Genomic DNA, 22,967 nt, shown 5'->3' on the forward strand with positions numbered 1-22,967 from the left:
AGATTCAGCTCATAGTGTGATGTAGTGTATATAAGCAGTCACCTTGCTCCAGCGACTGAAGATTTGGGGTCCAAAGCTGAACCGTCCATTACCAAATTACAGCTTTTCTTGAAAGCAGCTACTGCAGTGGGACACACAAAAAGTATGAACGTGTTTTGGTTTAAGTCTCCACTTCCTTGTAATAAATACTCAATGGTGACCTAACTGTACTAGATAATTAAGCTCAAAATGTAAAAATGCCAGAGTGAAACTGTGACTAGTACAATCACTTTTTAAACTGTCTTAATTTCAATATTCCTCAGGGAAGAATGACCATGAAGCCATGTATTGCACTAAATCAGAGTCAACAGAAAGAAATGACTCCTCCCCAGCTCGACGCACAAGCAATTCACCTCTCCCTCCTAGACACTTAAAACTGCAGTTTAGGTTTCAAGCTGTTCTATTTAAGTTCCTCATGTGACCTAAAGGATTTTATGTGAAAAGAGCCTTTTTAGTCAGGGTGAAGAGAGATGGTTCATAAAAGCGGAATAGATTGAACATAACAAGGGTGAGACTCCATGGCTTCTGTAACAAATTGATGAAGGACTGACTGCAAGTTTTTATTATTTGTTGAAGTATATGTGGGGTGTTCTTATAGTAGAGCAGGACAGAATGCCATGGCAGGCTGTTCCTGAGATTCTCAGTGATCCTGTATCTGCTGTTTGAGGAACTGGACTTCCTTGCCATGCTCTAATCTCTTACACCCTGGGAAGGACTCCTGCTAGAGCAAAGCCTCTGTCCTTTCTTTGGAAGCAGGGAGCAAGAAAAATGTTGCTGCTTCTTCACCATGGAGGGACAGAGCAGCTGGGGCCAGTGTTGCTTTAATTGGAGAGGGACTGATAGAATAACCTCCTCCACAATAGGGAGGGGTAGCAGTCAAGGACTATACACTGATGAAAAGTAAAGATTAGCTTGACTACAGAAAAGAGTCAATAATAATCTCTGCTTTAAGCTGGGGAGAGGTTACAAATTCTGTATGGCCTTGATTTCCTAGGCCTTGTGCATTGTACTGTAGGAACCCTGCCGGAACCTCATGGTGCTTGGTGCTGAACTCTTTAAGTGTAAGATATCAACACAGTGTTTGGATGAACACAGATGGCAAGGGTATAGGAAGAAATAGTAACTAGTGCAGGACACACACTAGCATTCTTCAGTAGCTCTTTTTGATGAGCCTTCTAGAGAAGCAGTTTTTGTTCTCCTTAAGAAGAATGTAGCGCATCTCCAGCAAGAGCTCCTCATAGCTGTGGTCAACAGTGGGGAAAGCACAAAGGTGCTTAGTGTTCAGAGATCTGAGTGCAAGCTAGAAGTTTTGTTCTCTACAGCCTGTCAGTAAAGTCTGGTCAGTGAGAGAGCCTGGTGGTCCACTCTGAGCCTTCCACTCTCCAGTGAGTGGAGAGGATCAAACAAGTGGTGCCTGCTGAATGAGGGATACCCCAGCCTGACTAACTTGGGGTGCAGTTAGGCCATTCTGAGGTTTCCTACTAGACTCAGTCCTTGCCAGGAAGCTGAGGGAAAGAAATAGGCTATTTTGATACTGGAGCCAGGAGGGTGAGTGTTGCATGCAGTTCCCCCTTTTTTTTTTTTTTTTAAAAGTCACCTTAGGGTCCTAGCTACTGCTGTATGAGGAAATGGTTGATTCAATATAGTTCATCTACTGTCTGCAAGCTGCTAGCTGTTTGTCATTGAAGCCAAACTGTCTCTCTTTTACCCTACTTCCCCTCTCCTTTCATACTACTCTTGCAAGCTTAATTGGAAGCACTGGCTGCAAAAGCCCTGGTTGAGTGAAATGGGTTTGCAGGGACATGTATGTTTTTGGCTCCTGGAACCAGTAGAAAGCAAATGAGTTTCTTTTGTTTAATGGACTTTGCCTAAAGGGGGACAAAGGGAAATAAACTGTCTTTAGTTATGTAAGATGCCACAATTTCTCCCACAATTCCTAGTTTGTGTTTCCCATAGCAACTGGGCATAATTGTTGCAGGGTCTTATTCTCACAGAACAGGCATGACTGGAGTTGAGAGCAGTGAAGAGAATTTAAATGCTAATTTAAGTTCTGGAATTAATTTTGATTTAAGGGAGGTCATGATGCTTGTGGTTTGCTGCCTGCAAGCACTTGAACCACACGTGTTTAATAGCAAGAATACTGATGTACAGCCCAACTCTGAGTTGATTATCAGAAGTAACATTAGGAGTTTGCAGTGGGATGGTGTTAGTTACCTTTCTGTTTCCTGAACAGATGCTTAGTGGCAGTATGCATTATTAACTAAGTCAATGTACACCCTTTTAAAAGTTGTGCTGCATGTATTAATCACTGTGCACGCAACAGAAAATTTCCCAAATGAATAGAACTAACCAACACAAACTGCAGAGAGTTTTCTTAAATTGGAAAGAAAGGCAAGCCGGGAATCAGTGACTGTGTTAGCCAGACTGGACTCTTGATTATCCAGGGCTAGTATGGGGAAAAGAAAGAGCCTGCAAGTAAGTAAGGCTGGATTTTCCATCTGAAGAGGACAGGCAAGCTCTCTAACAAGTTTTTTTAGAAAGAAGGGGCAGGGCAGCAGAGTATGCTCTGAGCAGCACCTGCTTCACTGTGTGTGAGAAAGAAGGCTCTGTAGGAAGATGCTGAAGCCAGGTGTATCTGGGGAGCAGCTAGTCATAAGGAATTCACAGCTCAGTCTGCCTAAAGAAAAACATGAGTTGGTTAATAGGATCTGGGGGGTTCTGAATGTACATGCCAACAGGAAAGAGTGTTTTGAATATTTGCTGAGATTCATCTTTCATGGAGAGATGACTACTCTCACAATGCAGTTATTTCAAATAGAATATATTCACATTGTACTGTTGCACTGCTCCCAAGAGGAGAATATTCCTGCTATAGCTTTTTTGTCTTATGTATAGATTAATGGACAAAAGAGATATAAAGAAAGGGAAGGAGATAACCACACATAACATTGGGGTGTGGGGAGCAATAGGAGGTACTGAAAAGAATAGAGGGTTTCCCAGAAACTCTTTAGGCCTGAAGACTGTAAGAGGACAGGAGAAATGACTGTGGAACCCTGCAAGACAGGGAGGAGTCCTTATCTTAGTAGGACTGACTGTTGCTGGCACCTGCTTGTATTTGAGTAATTCCCCCTTATCCAAAGTTGCTTGAAAAATGAAACGGGAGGCGAGTGCCTTGGAAAAATAACACTGCCACCTCCCTCCCACCCCCAGCATGTGCCCAGGTTAGCATTGCAGTTGTGAAGGGAATCTCTTGTGTATTCAATTCACAACGTAGAGCCCTTGCAGTGCATGAACTGGATTCATTTTGGAGGAAGCCAAGCCCGATGATACACTCCTGAAGTGTGCTTAACGAGCCCTGGCCGCTAGTGGGGATGCAAAGGGATGAGTAGGCTGCAACACCACACCCTCTAAACATGTTTGCTCAGTTACACCCTAAGAGCTTTCCCTGTACATGCGCCAGAGTGAGGTGGTGTAGGGCTGATGGCCCATCATGATGAAAGTGGCAGGGTATGGTCCCTCTGCCCAAAAGCTTTAGGTGCAATAGATGTTGCATACAAATTTCTGCTGAGTCAGAAAAGAGGTGTAAACCTTTGTGGCACACCTGGGACAGCGGTTGTGAAGGTTTCCTTTGAGGGCAGGAACAGGATTGCTTGGCACCCTGCAGGGCCTAATTAGCCAACAGAGCATCCCTCAGCCCTTAAGGCTCAGAAATACAACTTATCACTCTTAGGATTAATTACCTATGGCTACCACTATTCCCTGCCTCTGCTTAGACATAGGGAGCAGGCAGATACACCTTCCCCTACCTTCCACTGAAAAACAACTGCCTTCCATGACCCCTTTAGCAGGCCAGTTGGCCCTATGGCTTTAGGGGCTTCAAGGGTGCCCCCAAGTGCAGGGCAATATGCAGCAAAGTCAGGAGGAGTCTTGGAAAGCAAAGTAATTATGGCCACCCAAAAGACATGGTGAAGTGAACACCAGCAGGGAACAAAACAGACAAAGGGTATACAGACATGAGAGAGGTATTAGCAGTTTCTTTCTTTATTCCTGGAATGCGAGTTACTGAAGTACAAAAGCTTTGACATGGAACTGCAAGCCCCTTCCTCCCCACGATGCCAAGCACCACAACACTCCTCTGCAACGAAGAAACAGTATCCCAGGTGTGAGTGCTACGCTGGGTACTCCAGCTACGCAGAAGGCTGCGCCTATAGCCACTAGGAAAATTCATCTTTGTTGTTCCTGCTGAGATAAAGGCTCACCCACAAGCAGCATCCACCTGATTGCAGAAGGCATTGGGAATGCAGACACCCAGCCTGTCTCAGACACTGCCATCTCACTGAGCCAACTGAATACATTCTCCATCTTAACATGTAGTGCAGCAAGGATGGAATTAAGCTGCGTGCGTGCGCGTGCATCCAGTGGCTGCCCTGGCAGGACCCTGTAACCCCAGAGAAAGCAGCATCTCTGATGACACAGTTATACATCTGACTGCTATAAGAGGATCCCTTGATAGAAAGGGAGTGCCTGCATTCCTTTTCCATCTGCAAGTTTTGGAAAACTTGGCTGTTGCATGTCCTTCCTGTGAAGCTTTTCAGGAAGACTGTGGGATCACCTCCTGGACAAAGTGGCAGCCTTCATGGCGAACACAATCACTATCTGCCTCAGGCCAGGCACTGGATGCAGTGAAATAGGTTAGGAGGCCCATCAACAGCCCCACCTAGTGGGGCCTTCAATGAAAGCCTTCAGTGTCTGGGGATTCCTGATCTTGTCTACACCTCCTGCCTACTCCATCTACAGGATGGCCTTGCCCAACCCAAACTGGTTACCACTGTTAGGTAGGAGCTGGGGGTAATGAGACTCCACTGGATGACAACACAGACGTTGGCTCCCAAAATACTGGTGCCACAACTTTGCAGCTAAGGGCCCTAGTTGTATCTTTGTTTTCAAAAGCCCTGAATCCACAGTGGGTGATCTCATCCAAAGGAAGAGGTGGTGTCTCCAGGCAGGGCTTGTCTCCTGCTCCCAGAGAACTGGCTAGAGCTGCATGAATAAGCCTGCCATTCTGGACAACTGCTGTGTGGCTGATGACCAAACTTCAAATCAGGTGGGGACTTTGTTAGGAAGCACTATGATAAATTAACTAGGACATGCAGCCTGAGGATTAGACTAGGAATGGGTCTTTGTTCTACATGTGATGCCTTTCAGAGGAAAAGGTGGCAGGACAGTGGCACGCTACCATCATCTGAGAAGGGCAAAGTTTGACATAGCCCCTCCCTAGCCAGTAAAGGCTAGGGAAATAGCTTTCCCTTGCACTGCTTCCAACCAGATAAGTAGCAGAGACAGCCGCTTCAGGGACCCAGACCACAGCAAGTCCAAACAAAACCCCAGACCACCTACAGCGTCAGCTTCTCAGCACTAACTGCTTTGTTCTGCTAATCCATGCTACTCTACCTGCTAACATAGATGTAGCCACAGCTGTCAAGCACCTGATCAAACTAGGGTTGAATTAGAGCAGCCTTCTGACAGTAAATCCAGCTTGTGTGAGAATCAGCCCCCTACTGCAAGTTACCTGCTTTTCAAAGCTTACAACTAGATGTCAAAGAGCCTGAATTCTGCCTGATAAATAAAAGCAGAATGCTGATTAACTTATAAGATGTCTGAGATGTATAGAGCAAGACTTTCTGAATCTCCTTCAGTATCTCACAGCTAAAGCAGGTGCAACAACAGCACGTTTTGACTCAATGGCATGGTGATTTGTTTAACAACTTTGAAGTCACCTATAGCATGGTGGCTTTGCATCCCAGGTCAGTGGAGAATAGCAACTGTGTCAATTATAGGAGAAGTGGTAGAGATCCTGTTTGACAGCCATGAGCAAGCCAGGAACTCCTCGGCTACCCCCAAGTCTTGAAGAAAACACCACACTGGGAATGGCATCTTTGGAGGATGGGTGGGGAGAAGGGATGGTTCTAAGCAGATGGGCATCTTGGAGACTCCAAATTCTGGTGTAGCAATCCTGACCAACTGGAGAGGAAAGGACATCAGAAATCAACACCACACGAGGTATTGTACACTGCTCTGTGAGATTTTCATCAGAGAAGCAGAAGGTCTACGGGGAAAAAAAACTGCCCGTTTCCACACACACAGAGGAAGCAAAGTGTTTATTAGTGTTTTAGGAGACAAACTCTACACTGAATACACATTTTTCCCACCTTTACAGTATTTCCTATCAGTCAAGAAAAGACACAAGCTCAATAAATCAGTATTTCAAATGTTTTCCTCATTTTCAGGCTAAGCCAAAAAAAACCCAACTTGTCAAATTAAAAAGAATTCTCAGCATTGTCACTTGTTGAAAAATCCAAGGAGAGTAGGTTACTGTGTTCATGGTGACTTTGAGAAACTTGGCTATACCATGAGGACTCAGGAGGGTTGCCTCATTTATGATTGTTACTTACCAAACTTTACAAATAAACTCAATCTGTAGTCAAGTATATTCAAAACAAACATGAGTGGTATAGACAGGGTACAAGGAGTTATGCTTTCATGTCAGTGCTTCAGTCCACCACCATACTGCCCACTTAAGCATCAAATATACATGGTCTTTTGCCTGTATATTATGCTATTATTTCAAGAGTCCTCTTTCAGTGTTGCTTCCCTAAACTTCAAAATCAAGTACTTTCTGTTCTACTCTTGAGACATGCTGTAGAAAGGATAATGGGACTTTTACTGGACACAGCAGATAACGCCTCTGTGGCTCTCAACTACTTTATTACAGTAAGTGTGCATCTATAATAGTATTTCCTTATGTTCATAGTTTATTATGCTACGTCTAAGGCTAACTTTCTATCTGTTCTAAAGAATTAACAGCCTTACAGCTTTCAACAGCTACATCTAAGAAACATTCCCCAGGCATAAGAAGTCACTGCCAGGCACTCTACAAGTACAGGAGCAAAAGTCAACCTACCTGCTGTAAGAAGTCCTTCCTCCTCATTTACATGCAAAGGGAGAAGAGCATATTCATTGTGATGGCCTTTGTACTGTTTCACACATTTTGCTGTTCGCAGGTCCCACAGTTTTATCTGCAAGTTCAAGTGATTTTTTCAAAAGATGACATTATTAACAAAGCAGAGACTACTTGACAGTTGGTAAATAAGTGCACCAGGAAGTAGGGAACAAGAAGGATCAAAATATGGAACTGTTACCCAGTTAAGTAGCCAACAATGTGAATACCAATGTGAACACACTAGCTTCTGGAAAGTATTAAAAAAAAAAAAAAAGAAGAAACAAAACAAAAAACCCCCAAACCAGACAACCCCTCCCCCCCAACACACACAACCAACCAAACAAAAACACACACAAAACAAAACATCCCCAGTAAAATGTATTCTTTTTCCACTTGGCAACAGACTTGGTAAATTAAGTACAGTTTCCCTTACTTTTTATCCAGGATTAGTAATAGGGCCTCAGACAAATCTCAATTCCTTTGAACTACTGCACTGCATAAAAGTCCTCAAGTTTTATATGAATCACTTATGTCGCATAAGCCTCTTGTCTCAAAACCACAGGAACACACAGTTTAGGAGACTAATGAGTGAGAGAGAGGGCTGAGAACAGCAATCACTTCTCTTCAAAGAATGGGTGCCCCCCTGACCTTGGAAAGAACCTGTCGATGCCCAGTTACTAAAAGGAACAATATCAAATTCCTCCTAAAAGCCTTAAAACTATACCTTTCCAGCCATATCTGCCGCTATAAGATAACGTTCAGCTTGCAGAAGGCGAATGGACGTAACTGCCGAGTCATGGAAGAGACGAATTGCTTTCCAGCTCTGGCCCTTTCGGTTGCGCTGACGCACATCAATGCTGAAAATCTCACCCGAACGGCAGCCATTGTACAGCACTGGGGTCTGGAAGAATCCAACAGAAAGAAGAAACGTAATATGCAAGTTATACAGACAGTAGCAATGCCAAGCTTTTGAGGTCTCCACTGCAGTTGTCACAATTTTATTAACACGGGCATTAAGCATCAGACATTTTATTACATATTGCAACGTTTTTCAGCCACCTCACTAGTTCCATTCAAACCTCAATTATTGAGCTGTAAAAGTTCAGCTTGGTACTAAGTAGGAACTTAGACTAGTATAACAGCAGAATGGGAACCGGAATCCTCACATTCCAGGTTAACATCCCCCCCGCCCCCACTGAGCATTTGCAAATAAGTCAATTAGTGTTTCATAAGCATCTTCTTCATCTTGTAAAACGGAAGCAACGCACTGAGTGTTAATGAAATATTTGGAGTCCATTTGGCACAAAACAAACACCCTCCCCAATATTACATTGCACTACTACTGCTGCTCTTTGTATTTGTTTCATTTCCTTTTACCTCTGTACATTTAACAAAGTTGCCCCTGTTGCCATGGAGTTTGAAATCAGCTGAATTTTTGTTGCTTTTCCATTGTGTGCCAGCATCAGATCATATCAGCTCTGTTGCAGAATAGTTGTCTAACAGTAACTGTAACTATAACCTTATGTATAGCATGATGAGTTCTAGAGTTCCACTATAAACAGAACAAAAGTCCATCAACGAGACAGAGCTCTGAAAAATTAAGGGTATATGTTTCTTTCTACCTGTGTGGCAAACTGTTGTGCTAAGACATCACTACTGGTTCCAAATGTCTGTCGATGCCCTGTCACTACATTGGTCACAAGAACTCGTCGTGTCAGGCCTGAAGAAGACAGATTACGTTCATTTAGCTGTGATATGAGAAGCAGCTGGGAGATTAAGTGCAAGAAGTCATTCTCATTGAGATGAAGGGGGTAACTACCCTTGTAGCTCACCTGTGCTGAAGCAGTTGTCCGCTTGGGAATTCAGGCACCAAGCACAGGACCAGGCAGTGGATATCTTGAAGCTGCACAGCATTCCAGGTCGATCTCCTAGGAGACAGGAACACCACATGCAGCATCCATAAAACTGTACGGACAGGATGATAACTTAGAAAGCTTCCCCTGATCTCCATACCTCTTAACATTGTAGGTCTCTGCTTCTAATTGCAATGTTATCCAACCAGTGTCCCTGCGCTACTCAAGAGACAGCAAAAAAGAGACTTCATGACTGTAAGCTGAACTCTTGTAGACTAGCTAGATAAGATGATCATGACAGATGGTAAAATCTAGTCAGTAATCAGAGGGCTGGCTTCGGCAGGGAAGAGCGAAGTAACACTTGCCTGGCAGCATTAAGTTTGCCATTTTTGCAAGACTACATGGGTTGGAAACAGAAAGCATCTATTTACCCTAGAACCCATAGATTAGCCAAAGCCTAACCTGAAAGTTCTCAAACAGTGAAAACAGAAGAATTTAAAGAGAGGGAATAGAAGGAAAAAAAAAAAGGGGCGGGGGCACAGAGAGATTAGATTTGTCTCTTCCCTGTTTTTCTTGGCCTGTTTCTGTTTCAGAAGACAGGTTTGAGTAAGCGACAACACCCTAGATTTGACTCTTAGGTAGCTCCTACACAGCCAAACTCTACAAATTGCTATTGAAGTAAGTGAAAACTGAGTGCTTGGAAGACGTCATGTCCACCATGCTCATCCTGATGTCTGGCAGCAGAGGTGATACGCCTAAAACAAACCATAGTTTAAGTTCTATTCAACTCCCTGTAACTACTTAGCGATGGTCCCTCATAACAATTTAGGAGAGTGAACTAAAGCATAACACGACACTTGGAAACACCTAAAACTGTCAATAGGAAATAGCAGATAGAAGGAGTGTGGTGAAACTCAGGGCATCTATGGCAGAGGGCTTAAAATGTTTTACCAAGCAGTAGGGCATGCTGGCCAAGTAGTCCTCTTTCTTCCAAAAGTTACTCTTCCAGCTCATGCTAATCCTACATATCTGTTTTTTTTCTTTCTTTCTTTCTTTGTTTTTCTCCCTTAAGGTTCCAGAAATAGCATGACATCAAGTGAGTCACAGACCAATTTTACATTTTTATCTATCACAGATTTCATCTGTATAAACTTAACTGATCATGACAGGTCACCAGGTTAGAGGACTCTATCCTGTATTAGCATGGTCAAGGAAGCAAGTGCAACGAATACAAAGTCCTGCCCCTAAGAACACCAAACATACAAATACTATGTAAACAATACAGCTACAGCCACCAGATTTAAGACAATAGAGGTCTCAAAATCAATCACGTTTACACACAACTGAGTGTCACGTCCAGTGCTTGAAAGGGAGCTTTGGGCCAAGCTTCTTTGTTTGCAGCTTCTGTGGATTAATTTAAGGCTGAGCTACTAACATGAAAAACCTCAAATCTCACTTTCCAAGTGAGATGTTCTCCTGCCAAAAGTCAAATATTATATCATCAGGAGATAAAAATAAACTAGTGCCATGAATGCTGCTTGTTAATTAATTCCTTAGGTCAGTTCTTTGATCCATTCACTTCTTGTAAAGCGCAGAAAGCCTGTAACAGTATAAAAACACAACAATCTCACCAACTACTAAAGAAAAATATAGAACTAATCTCTCCTTAATGCTATATTCATGCTGAGACTACTATCTTAAACTAGAAAACAAACAAACAACCCAACCCCTCCACCCTACCTGGGTTAGAGTTGCTGAACAACGACGCTGGAAGCAGACTGGCACAGCCCGGTGTTTCTGCAATTCCCATGAGACACAGCTTGCTGGAGTGAGTTAAGGAAAACAATGATTTCTGCCTAGAAAGAATCAGGCTGCCTAACATTTACAGGAGGGAAAAGCAACATGCTAGACACAGCAGCAGCTCACAACACTTTCCCTTTAGTAACGTTTTCCGAGACCCTTCATGTGCTTTACGCTTTACAATCAAGTCTCAACACTTATTTTCTTCCATAGGGAAGGGATAGAAAGACCTCCAGTGCTAGTTTGTGTACTTACATTACCCAGAAAGAGAACGTGAGAGGAATACTAAAGGCATCTCCTGTTCTTTCCAAGGATAGGAAAAACAAACAAACCAACCAAAACAACCAAACAACAACAACAACAAAAAAAAACACAAAAAGCCCCCACAATGGCCTACATGGATCATTCTTCTCATCTTTACATGCTGATGACGATGAACTAAACTAGATCCGTTTTTCAGGGAGACAGCTTGGGCAGAGGGGTGCATGCACAGTGGGGAGGCAAGGAGGGCTCATCTTAGGTTGCGCTAAAATACTTTCTAAACATTAGAGCAGGCATGAATAGGATTTTAAACTTGTTTTTCAAGTTCGGTGTGGTAAATCTGTGATATGACTAGGTGAAAGCAGCTCTGAGCAAGTCTGATAGACTCTCCCCACGTTCTGGATCAGTTCTAAACTTCTCGGCCTTTCCCATGAGAAATTAGGCCCTTTTGCTTATTATAGCCTCTCTTTTGATACTTCAGTGGTACCTCTGTTGTCTGCCATCTCCCACATTAAAACCCCTTTTCCTTCCTCTCTTCTGCGATTCTGCAACTTCCATCACTGGTTCCTCTACCGTAACACCAGCCTTCCTCTTCTTTTAAGACGAATTTGCAGAACACACTCTGAAAGTGGCAGAGTGTGATACCAATGAATTGCTGCCATTCTTAGCCCCCATTCCCCCACCAATATGCCGATGAGAAGCCCACCAACCCACTTCCAAAGAGCTCTTCGACAGAGAGTTTGTTCCCTTAATTCTCTTTTCCTTTAACCTGTTGCTCCAGCCAATTTCCAAGCATCAGATCATTTTGGATATGGCATCTATGCTGTTAATTAAGTGGGAAGTCTTCACAGTAGCAAATGTGGTCTTTTGCCCACTATGATATTGGAGCAATGCTAGATATATCTATATAGCAGCAACTTACATGTGTCTCACTATCTCTGCCTTCTTTCAATTTTCATAACTCTTTCTATTTCTCAGAAAAATATTATTTCTGGTGAGATGTCTTCCTGGTAGTTGTCTGTTTTGTGCAGCGTGATGCAGGCTACTGAAAGTAGAACTGAAATGTTGCATTTTTAAAAGGATATAAAACATGAGAATCTGGATGAGTCAATGATGCCCAGCACACAGAATTCACCTTCAGACACAAGAAGACATACCATTTTTGTGGTCTCTTGTACAACTCATGAAAGGGTATTTCCATGCAAAGATGACATGAGAGTAAGAGCGAGGCCCGTATGCTTAGCCCACTAACTAGCCCAGTAATGGCATACAAAAGAGCATTTTAGCTTCATACTCCTCTTAAACGTAGAAGGAGACAGGGCAGCATTCAGAAGTCTGTCCAAACCCGAACTGAGGCATCAAGCACGTCCTGTTATTTAAGGCAGCATCCTTAAAAGAATCTGAACATGTAGAGATTATAGAAGTTTGTTGTAAATATTCCTCCTGTTCAAGAAGAAACATATTTTCTCCAAACCCATTTTTAAGAAAGAAGGAAACAAATCCTAGTAGTTCATGGCCTTCAACATCAGTTTTGTCAGCTACTGCCAAGCGCAACTCTGAAGCAAGCACTATCCCCTGGAAGGTGGTACCGTCCACATAGTTTTCTGTTCCAGCTGTAGGACAGTGCTCCTAAAAACTAAGGTTGGTATACAGAACCAGCAGAGACAGGGCAAGTGTGATTCTGTTTTTCAGAACTTGGCATTGCCAGATTCTTCCATTCCCCTCTTCTAACCTACTCCCCAGCCCTCCCCAGCATTTCTACCTTTGCTTCTCAAGGGACAGCATTTAGAGAACACAACCAAAGGAAGCAGAAATAGAACACAGTACCTTGCGGTTTGTGAAGTAGAGGTTGTCATACATCTCCACAGTGAGAGACTCCTTCCCCAAACCACTGAGACTGATGATACCATATTTACACCCTCCATGCTCTACATCGTTCACAGTGAATATCCGCTCACAGGCAACATCTGCCTGTAAAGATGAAAGGATAGGCATACTGGGAACTTACCGGAAAAAATGATTTGAGGTAGCTGGATTAGGTCTAATTTAAAGAAATGCATTAGTTCTGATGCCTTCACCACCATTCCCCTTCCATTCATCTCTAAAACAGAGTGGCCACCTCCTTTATATATATATATATATACATATATATATATATATATATATATATGCACAGAAAACACATTCAGTAAGTCAGGAGTCAGCCCTTTACCAACAAGAAATACTCTTTCTAATTGCATCCATTCGAGCCACTTACTCGTCTGTGCTCACTAATTATCCAGAGTATCTGTGCTGTGGAGGGCTCAGCACAACAAATTTCAAGTCTTAGGAACTCTGAAATTGAAATTCTCCTACACTGCACAAAAGCCTTCTCCTCTTGCTGGATCACACTGCAGTGAAACAGCTGCAGTGAAACAGCTGGCATTACATTTCAATTTTTACTTTACGACATTAAGTTTCCAACTCCCTTCTGGCTTGAGCAAGTCATCAAGTGTTCTGTTTACAAGGCAAGAGGCTGGTACAAGAGAACTTCCTGCATTCAAGACCTCTCTGGCACACACAGTACCATCAAAAACAGTAGGAACTGCCTTCAGACGATCAGATGTAAAATCATTACTGACATCTACACAGACTCTATGGACCACAGACTACATTACTCCACAAACTCTTCTCTGCCATTTTCTTATTCTCTTAAAAAAACTACTTAACCACTCAGTCATCCACTAATTACGACTCTTGTTTATTTCTCAAGAGAACACGTCGGTCAGCTTCAAAAATCGCTTTTATATCTATCCTTTTCACCATTTCCCCTTTCTAGGGGAGGAACAGCCTCTTCCTACCTGTTATAAAAAAAAAATTACTGAGCAGTTTGAGAACGAACACAACCCAAATAACGCACCCTTAAAAGTGGAATCTGACCTATGGGATTCAATTACAAGAGCCTGAATTTCCAATGAACACAGGTCCCTTTATCCTAACAGCTTAACAGCTCTCACAACATACCACAATTATTTTGAAGTTGTTGGTTCCATCGACTGAGGAATCTGGACTGTGAATTTCTATCTTCCTCCTCTGCATGCAGTTTATTTTTAATTCATGGACCAGTCTGTAAAAGCAGGGAAAAAAATTTAGGTCAACGAAAAGAACTGTGGATAAGGGACACAGAACTGCTTCTCAATCACAGAAGATAAAATGCCTGAACAACTAGCAGGCCCCAGTTTCACTTATATAGCCCATGAATATGTGCATCTTCCACAGCTTTTTCATTCTATCATTTCAAGCCCCAGTATGCCTTCAGTAGCAGAAACGATGACATAGTAAGTCACTGATTTGCCTTCTATGGTGTTAGTGAATCCGAGTTCAGAGGTTCTAAAGAGGGCTGGGGACGAGTCCACATCAGCTGAAGATCATTTATCCAAAGAAAAGCTGCACTGTATTCATAAAGCAAAATGTGGCAGAACAGCATATATTGAGAAAAGTGTAAAGTTTCACACTTGATTTGAGATTAGGAAATATTTTCCTCATTCCAATCCTCAGCACTTTTGGAAAGGTCTGTGAACCCTTCTCTAGGTGTGCAACGATTTAGTCTGTAACGGAATCTCTGTTTGGGAAACAAGGCAGGATCTGAGTATAAAGAAATGTAACTATTATGTTATTATAACTAATATATTCTTCTCTTGTGCTAACTGGAACAGCAGAGAATGTAAACCCCTGACAGGAGCAGTTGCACTAACAGCAGAACTTGGTAGCGCAAACAGAAAAGAACTCAAATCATTTTACCTGCAATAACTTGTGGAGCTGAGCAAACCTAGCTGCCTTTTGTGCAACAGCATAGATGAGTTCAATCCAGCCCTTGCTGTTTTCTAGAAGAGAATAAAACGGAGGCATATTCAGTTATATGCTTGTTTATGATTCAAACGCAGCCATGGATCCTTGATGTTTGAGATACTTTGTTAACTTTTTAAGCCTAGATATATCTATCTGGCCTAGATATATCTATCTAACTATATATGTAAGAATAAAAATAACAGTTGCAGAAGGTTTATAAAACACATTCCAGCACCACCTCCCTAGTCTACTAGGGCAAGTAGACAAGAGGAAGCAGAAATAAAATCAAGGGCAGATTCTCTGAGAGGTCACATGCTCCTAAATACAAAAATTGAAAAAAAAAATCTAGCTGTTATTTGTACTTGACATAATCAGCAGTACCACCTTGAGGTGTGAGAGTCACCTTCTGGTTTCGCTATAATACCTTAAACTCTTTATATATAGCAAAACTTTCTATCACCACGAGACTGCTATTAACTATGCAGTCTTACTGCTGCACTAAATTGCTTTTCCATTCATCACACTTTTAAAGTTTCACGTGAACACTTTGAATACTGGGGAGAGTAAAGAAAAGAATGTTTGGCAGCGTTTGGGAGTAAGAAATTTTTGATAATGCTCTGACAAAGCACGTATTTAAGAGTCAAAACATTTGCATCTGGGAGCCTGATTCAGATGTCTGATTTGATAGCCAGATTCTTTAAGAGAGATACATCCATAGTTCCTGTTAAAAACAAGCTGGCAAGCAGCTTTTTGAAAACTACACTAAACCCCTCATGGAAACAGCTAAATTATGGAGACATCTGTAACATTTTCATAGCGAATATAAAAAAAGCTGAATAGCTGGCTTAAGTCAGAACTTCATTACCTATGGAGAAAAACACTGCGCTCCTCTCCCAAGTGAAAGCGTTTAACAATCAGCACATTTAAGCAGAGCTACAACTACTGACTTGTAAAGCCACAAAACTCTTGGTTTTCAGGTAATTACAAAATACAAAACATCCTTGTTAGGTATTTTACCCAGACTACTGATATGTAGTATCAGTATTAATTCTGCTGTAACACTTTGCGCTTTACAATTTATGCCTGGAAAGCCTACATGCTTTTGATGATAAATGTAAGACCAACTTTGTTTTCTCCTGCCAAAAACAATAAAATCAGAATTCTTCACAGAAATGCTGTTTCAACAAAATTTCATTAGTACTGTTCCTCAGGGTCCAGCAACATGATCAGTGTGTTTGTTAAGCAGGTGTGGAAAACCTACAATTAAGACCCCACTTGGCAAATTCCAAGCAGGGATTTGAAACCTGGCATCCAATATCCAGAGCTAAGTACAACTGTTGGACTATCTGCTATTCTAAGCAAAGCTCCTGTCCCTTTAGGGATTTAGTTTTTGAAAATGGCTTGTTTCCATGCCTGCGTGGAACAAACAAAGGACTTCAAGAACTCTAAATTCTCAGCAAAAAAGAATTCTCATTTTTCAGCCAGCTTAATTGAAGTAGTTTAGCTTGTGATCTGCCCTGTACACAATAAAGTCTAAAAGTCTATAAAGTTTTTCAGAGCCTACCTTCTTTTGTTTTTCTTCCTCTTCTAAGAGTCTCAGTCTTTTACATTCCATCGCCTTGTATTGAATGCTCTCCTTGGTGAGGGGGTTGCAGTTATTATGTCCAGGCAGCAGGCGAAAATAGCGGTTCTTTTCTGAGTCATAGTAAAATCCTGGCAGTTCTTAAAATGGCAAACAACAGGCAAAATCATATGGATAACTCAGTTTCTTTACTGCTCTTTGACATCCCACATCTTCATAGCAATGTCAAAGGGTTACAAAACTTAAAAGCTCTTGTTCCCAGCAGGTCCCAAGCATGATAAACAGACTGGGCATAGATAACAGTGTTACCCCTCATCAAATAACTGCTGACAGTCACTTAGAGTAGAGCATGCATATGCAGTGTCATTACACAAGTATAGAAGGGATGCCACCAAGATGAAATTCAGACAGATCAGAGAAGCAAAGGGAAAGGTTTTGCTGCAGAACAAAAATGACTATTCTTCATAAATCAGTCACGAGGTGACGCTGTTGGTTAAAAGACTACCTAAGGGAAGGCCCATGCAAAATAACTGGCAGCTAAGCATCATCCAAACGGAAATAGAGTGGCATGCTCTGGGAAGTGAATCACCTTCTCCTGAATACACATGCCAGATTTAGATACAAGCAAGAGTAGACTTTGACAACGTACAGATGCTCATTCCAAAGATGGACTGGGAAGAGAGAAGCATTCAATTGTAGTGCTTCACTGCCTGGGTAAATTCACAGTAGACAGGCAAAACACTTCCGACAGACTCATAATGGTAGATTGCCTCAAGGCAAAAGGATTTGATTTGAAAAAGGTGAAATTTAACATCTTCACCTCATTTCAAGGGTTTGAATTTAAACCTTTTGCTATTGCTAGAAAGTGAATTGTAAACAGCAGCAAAAACAGGATTACTCTAAATACATCTCCTTGTCAACATCTCTTAGGAAACAAACAGCAAAGATTTATTCAGATCAAAAAAAATATAAAGCCACTGCATGCATCAATAAGGTTGTTAACAGTGCACTGCATTCATTATATTTGAACTGATTATATAGCAACAAAAGCTTTGCAGGGCACATGTTTCTAACAAGCTCACAACCTCTTAAGCATGAATGGGTTGATATGTAAAAGGGTCAGTTTAAACTCTGTTTCTGTCTGTTGTTAAGAGGTTACACAGTCCTGTTTCAGTACCCTCCCATTTTGGAGAAATGTACGTTACCACAAGCTTAGCTTTACTAGGGATACATATATGAGCCTGGAAACCAGCATGCAAAAGGGATATCTTCCTCAATAGTATCGTTACTGTGTTAAGTTCTCTAGTTGCCTCCCTGATTAATGAACAAACAGATCATTTAGCCATACCTCTTACAGATTACAAAATACATTGAAGGAATAGAGATGAATTTATATCTTTTCCAAAGTTGTAGGTCGCTGAGTTTTTAAAGAGGCTGAATATTGGACATAGGTTTTATAATTTTTATATGCTGTCTTACTTTCTTTGCTTATTAACAGTTTTTGTTGAAAGATCTATATTATAACATCTTCAGCTGACATGAAAAGAGCAACAAGGTCATTTTCTTCCCAAAGCCACATTTGTAGAGAGAAACAGAATCCTATTTCTTCAGTTTATATCAGCTTGGCTAAGCACACCAGTTTTCAAACATGAGAAAGGCTTATGGGCTTGAAAATGTATTTGTCCCTGCTCTCTACAGCCCCACCTACTACACCTTTTTAGACCATTTGATATCACTTTTCTCTACAAACTTTGTCGTTTATATCCTTCAACACCATAGTATTAACACTGCTACTGCTATTTTTTTCATACAGTTAGCATATAGGCACTGATTTTTAACCAGTAAACGTGGTCTCTTACCTGGTGCTACAGAGTTCTGTGTTAAACTGGAAGAAGAATTTTCACTGTTGCTGGGGCCTGCATTCACAGGGGACTGCGTCTCTTCCTGTTCAGGTCTAAAAGATAGTATAGCCTTCAAGGCAGGCGCACAGTTGTCCTCCAAACCTTCATTGCAAAGACTTTTGGAAGCAGCTTGCTATTCACATTAACAGAGTACAATTTTGCAGGGCTGTCATAAGCATACTGCGTGAATCACCATATACCAAATCATCAAAAAGAAACAGTAAAAACGTTTAGCCTAAAAACCTCTTAAGAACATTAGAGACATCAACGTCTTAAAAGTCTTTAGTATTTACCAAAACATCGGAGGTGGATTCTGATTGTACACCTGCCTTTAACATTTTTCAGCAAAATATTAATTCTGGGCATTTTACTAGCTCCTCTTGTATTAAAAAATAAAAGAAAACAAAAAACCTTGTAGATCTGGGAACTCTTTACAGCATAAATTGAAAAAGACAGCATAGGTAAAATCTTGATGTCAGGTAAGAAATATTTTGCTAGCATCTTCCAGACACAAATCTCACTGATGAGGTTCTAAAAGAAGCAAGCTAAACAAAAATTGAAGAAAAAAAATCAAAGGGAAAAAACCTCTCTACTTTTGTCATCAATATTGCAGTTGATTCTGGGTAACTGTGGATTATTTATTTTTGAAATCATTAGAGTACACACGTTCAATATTGATGAGTGAAATTCCATTTGGATGTTTTCCTAGTCACCTGTACAATTCTCACTTTTCGAGAGAGTTCTTATTACGTGTCATCTTACAAGCATAAGGTGAAGACATTTTACATGATTTGTAGTTTATTGAAAACAAAATGACACAGGGATTCTAGTTTTAATGGAGGCTCTATTACCATCTGACTGTACAAGCTTGAAATACTTAAAGAACATAATAAATCAACAGGGGAAAAAAAACCCACACCAAACTAACATACTTCAATTTAAAGCTTTTTAATAAAATCATTTTTTAAATTCTATATTCACTGAACTAGGGCCCATCCATTAGCTCTATCCATATGTCTCTCTCTCCCTTAACAAATGCTTAGAGGACTAAAGCAGAGGATCAGCCCATACTATTCCTGCAAGAGAGACCAACACAAGAACAAGAAAAGAAAGAGAGCCTTCATAATAGCTAAAACACAGGCAAATAAAAATTCTAAAGTTTAAGATGTACCTTTCTGAAAGAGTCATTTTTAGGCAGTGAATTATTCCTACGACCCTCTATTTCGGTTACCTGATCTGCTAGATATGGTAATAACACCTACTTTACTGCACATTATTAAAGTATTTTTAAACTTTTAGGGAGCTCTTTTAATGACAGCTTTTACACTAACAGACACTGAGGGGTAAAACAAATGTGGCGGCGAAGTACTTTATGTTTCTTTCCTGAACTACCTTTGCATACTGATGAAGAGCTCACACAATAAAATCAGGCAAACACAAAAGGATTACTTCAAGGAAACACAGCTCCATTTTAAACCAAAATACAGTTGTGGGCATGCGATGAATTTCCAAAGTTCAATACAATTCCACTCCTACCAGGAGTATTTTTGATGACTGGTATACTAGATGTACTGTCCTCTTGATCTTTAGGTGGCAACCCTCCAATTTCTGGACAGCTGCCATCAAATTTAATCAGGCATCACATCTAACAGCCTGATTAAGCTAGGAGATAGCTTAACCTGTCTTAAGAAAAAGAGCATATACTTACCTTTCAGAATAGTTACTGTGATTGGTTCTTCTGCACCGACGGTGATAGTAACTTTGCTTGTGATTGCTCCATTCATGCTTTTCTTTACCTCTCCAGTAATTTCTCTTCATTCCTGCTTCCAAAGCAACCATACATATTTCAATTCTATTTTCCTTAAAGGGTCCAACATACCAGACAGTCTCTTAACACAGCTTTTTTCCCAACCAGGTTTTAGAGAGCTTCATAGTGGCCCAGGGATCAAAATAAAGAAGCATTTAGAAGAAAAATAATTTGCTTTTAAAGAAGAAAAATACAGACAAGCCAGAAAGGCATTAAACCTTAGCAAAGGAAAGGCAGAACAGCACCACAGGCCGCTTGAAGAGAGCCTGAAAGAAGCACGGCATGGCTTTGTTTATCTCTTGCACGCCATACTAATAAATAATCTCTTAGGATCCAAGTTCTCACGTGCTCGGGCTGGAAAACTTCCACAGCTAAATTAATGACCGGTGCAAACAGCTGCCAGCCTTTCAGCGCAGTACGCTTCCTTCGAGGGAGGGAGCTCTGGCGACACGGGGACAACACGACGGGGCCAACGGCGGCCTCCCGCCGGGCCTGCCTGGCTGCCTCCCGGCCCGGCCCGCTATCGCGCCGCTCGCGCAGCGGCCGCGCCACAAGCAGGGCAGCCGGCGGCGGCCGCCGCCAGAGGCCTCCGCTCCCGCGGCGGGGCTGCCAGGCAGCGCGGGCGCCGGCGAATACTCAGCCTCGGCCTTCGAGGCGACCCGGCCCCATAGCCGCCCGCGCTACGGCCGCTTCCTCGCTCCGAACGACCCCCAGGACCCAGCCCGCCACTGCAAGCCGCCACGGCTAGGCGCCCCCTCGCCGCCCTGGCCCAGCTGGGCCCTGCCCGCGCCGCGCCGGACCCACCGCAAGGAGCCGCAGACGCCAGCCGGGCCACAACCGCCACCTCATGCAGCTTCCGCTCGGCTCGGCTCGGCTCGGCTCGGCTCGGCTCGGCTCGGCTCGGCCCGCCCCTCCCCCAGCCGGCGGGTCTGATTGGCCTTCACCCGCGCCTGCCGCTTGATGGACAGCTCACCCGCCAAACAGCAAAAGGCCAGGCCGCCGCGTGGGCCGCCCCTCCGGGGAGGGGCGGGGCCACAGCAGCCGTTGGGCGGTGCGCGGCACGTTGGCGGCGGGCGGGGGCGCGCACTTGAGGCCTAGGAAGGGGAGCGGGGGAAGGGGGAGCCGTTTAGCGGGCAGGAAGCAGCGGGGGGCCGAGGTGAGGGAGGGGAGGCGAGGCGGCAAGCTGCTGTGGAGCTGGGGAGCCGTGGCAGAGAAGGGGGGACATGTTGGGGAGTGGGGGATCTCGAGGAGTGCAGGGAGGGAGGGAAGGCCTGTGTGTGCGGCAAAAGTGAGCAAGGGAAGGTGAAGGGCTGAGGATTGGGGGTGTTCAGCTTTGGAGGTTCCGGGGGGGAGGAACATCTGTTTCCTCCACAGGTTGAGATTGAGGGCAGTAGGCTTCCAGGGGATGGGTGAGGAAAAGGAGGCAGGTGTGTTTCTGAGGGAGGGAGTCACTGAAAGGAAACCACTGCTTCCTGCTCTAAGTTCCTGGCTAGTTCACTGGAAAAGCCAATTTGAAGTTATGTTTGGGCTTTGGGGAGCTGGAAGCTGCTGTTGCAGCCTCTTTAAATTTCTCCAGAATTGTTGCATGGTGATGAGGAGCCTGGGCAGTGGAGAACTGGTGAGGGAGTGCGTGGTAGCTCTTAACTGTCCCTCCTAGCTGAGGGACAGTTCCTCCCATTGGATGCCCCTTCCTTTTGATACTTTAACATATTTTTGGGGCCGTTTACTAACTGCACAACAGAAGGTTAGCTCGGTGACGGGTGAGAAGGTGTTAGTAGCAGGACAGCTGCGGAAAGCACGCAGCAAATGGATGAGGAAGCACTCAGGGCTGCAGCAGTCAGTGGCAGGAGGAGCTCCGTGCTCCTGTGGTTGGTCAGCAAAAGCTGAAACAGCAACGAAAGGATGTAGTTGCAACTGCCATCTCTTTGCATTCATTGTAAGAAAATCATTGTCCTTTTGATCTTTCCTTAAAGATGTACTAGAGGCTGTTTTTGTGTAGTGGCTTTCCTCTTCCTGTCTGTACAGCATTTAGGAATTTAAGAGCTTTGAAATAGAATAGTAGAAATATTTATTCCTCTAATAGATTATTACAGTTACAGCAAAATGTGAACCATGGCTCTCAAGAAATTGTGGGAAAATAGGGTTATAGGCCTTATCCTATCAAACAAAAGTTAGATTTTTGCCACTTTCATAATTATCAATAAGAAAATTCCAATATTGGGAAAATAGGAAATGGATTTTTACTTGCTCCATTGAATGCTTAGACCTTGCTCTGGCTTGCTATGTGCTCTTAGCACTAGCTCTAGCAAGCCAGAGAGTAATTTTAAGGAGGCATTCTTTCATTCTCTCAGTTACTTGGCCTATTAAGTTCAAAACGCATAGAGTTTTTAAAAGTGACCAAGAAAAAAGGGTGCCTTTAGGAATAGACACAGCTGGAGAATTTACCTGCAGCTTGCATAGTTTGTGAGCTCTATTTCTTTACCTTAAAAGGCCAACTATCAGCATGGGTCTAATTCTAAGGCATTTTTTCATTTATTAGGCCTATTTTTCATAGTAGTTTCATAATAGTGATCTTTAGCTTCCACAAGCTAGTTTTGAACTTTACAGTAACAAGAGAAGAATACAAGTCCCTATAGAAAGCCGTGTTAGGAACCCCGCTCCATGAACTGTTAACTCATTAATACTGTCACTGATGTCAACTGAATGTAACATGATAGTTTGAATAGTACCAAAACTTGATGATCTGTGGGTAAATTTGATGCGGATACAGCTATGAAAAGAATTCCAGGTAACACAGTTTTCTTTGTTGTTGCTGATCCCTGAGCAATAATCCTGAACGTCTGATGTATTGCAAGTAGTGTTACGCTTTGCTACTTTTGTTGGCATTGTTCCAGCT

The 22,967-nt window shown here is 42.6% G+C and overlaps 1 protein-coding gene across 1 annotated transcript; it reads right to left on the reverse strand.

The window, feature by feature from the left end:
- Positions 1 to 4,053: 4,053 nt before the first annotated feature.
- Positions 4,054 to 20,973, reverse strand: DCAF4 (DDB1 and CUL4 associated factor 4). The gene is made up of 14 exons (XM_068946091.1): positions 20,876 to 20,973; positions 19,973 to 20,084; positions 18,223 to 18,317; positions 16,346 to 16,503; positions 14,734 to 14,816; positions 13,957 to 14,059; positions 12,781 to 12,924; positions 12,039 to 12,088; positions 10,633 to 10,712; positions 8,872 to 8,967; positions 8,662 to 8,759; positions 7,764 to 7,940; positions 7,001 to 7,115; positions 4,054 to 6,060 (listed from the first exon to the last, which is right to left on the reverse strand). The coding sequence occupies exons 2-14, from the start codon at positions 20,080 to 20,082 to the stop codon at positions 5,867 to 5,869; spliced, it is 1,503 nt and encodes a 500-aa protein (XP_068802192.1). The 5' UTR covers positions 20,083 to 20,084; positions 20,876 to 20,973; the 3' UTR covers positions 4,054 to 5,866.
- Positions 20,974 to 22,967: the final 1,994 nt, after the last annotated feature.

The sequence above is a fragment of the Struthio camelus genome, chromosome 5 (genome assembly GCF_040807025.1).
Source record: "Struthio camelus isolate bStrCam1 chromosome 5, bStrCam1.hap1, whole genome shotgun sequence".
Lineage (NCBI taxonomy): Eukaryota > Metazoa > Chordata > Aves > Struthioniformes > Struthionidae > Struthio > Struthio camelus.

Bases quoted from the DNA above. Each gene is read 5' to 3' on its own strand.
- DCAF4 (XM_068946091.1), bottom strand. From the start codon at position 20,082: ATGAAGAGAAATTACTGGAGAGGTAAAGAAAAGCATGAATGGAGCAAT. The intron at 12,089-12,780 runs GTACTGTGTTCT...TTGTGTCTGAAG, and splicing joins TCTACTTCACAAACCGCAAG to GTGAATTCTGTGTGCTGGGC. The intron at 8,760-8,871 runs GTGAGCTACAAG...TGTCTTCTTCAG, and splicing joins GGACAACTGCTTCAGCACAG to GCCTGACACGACGAGTTCTT.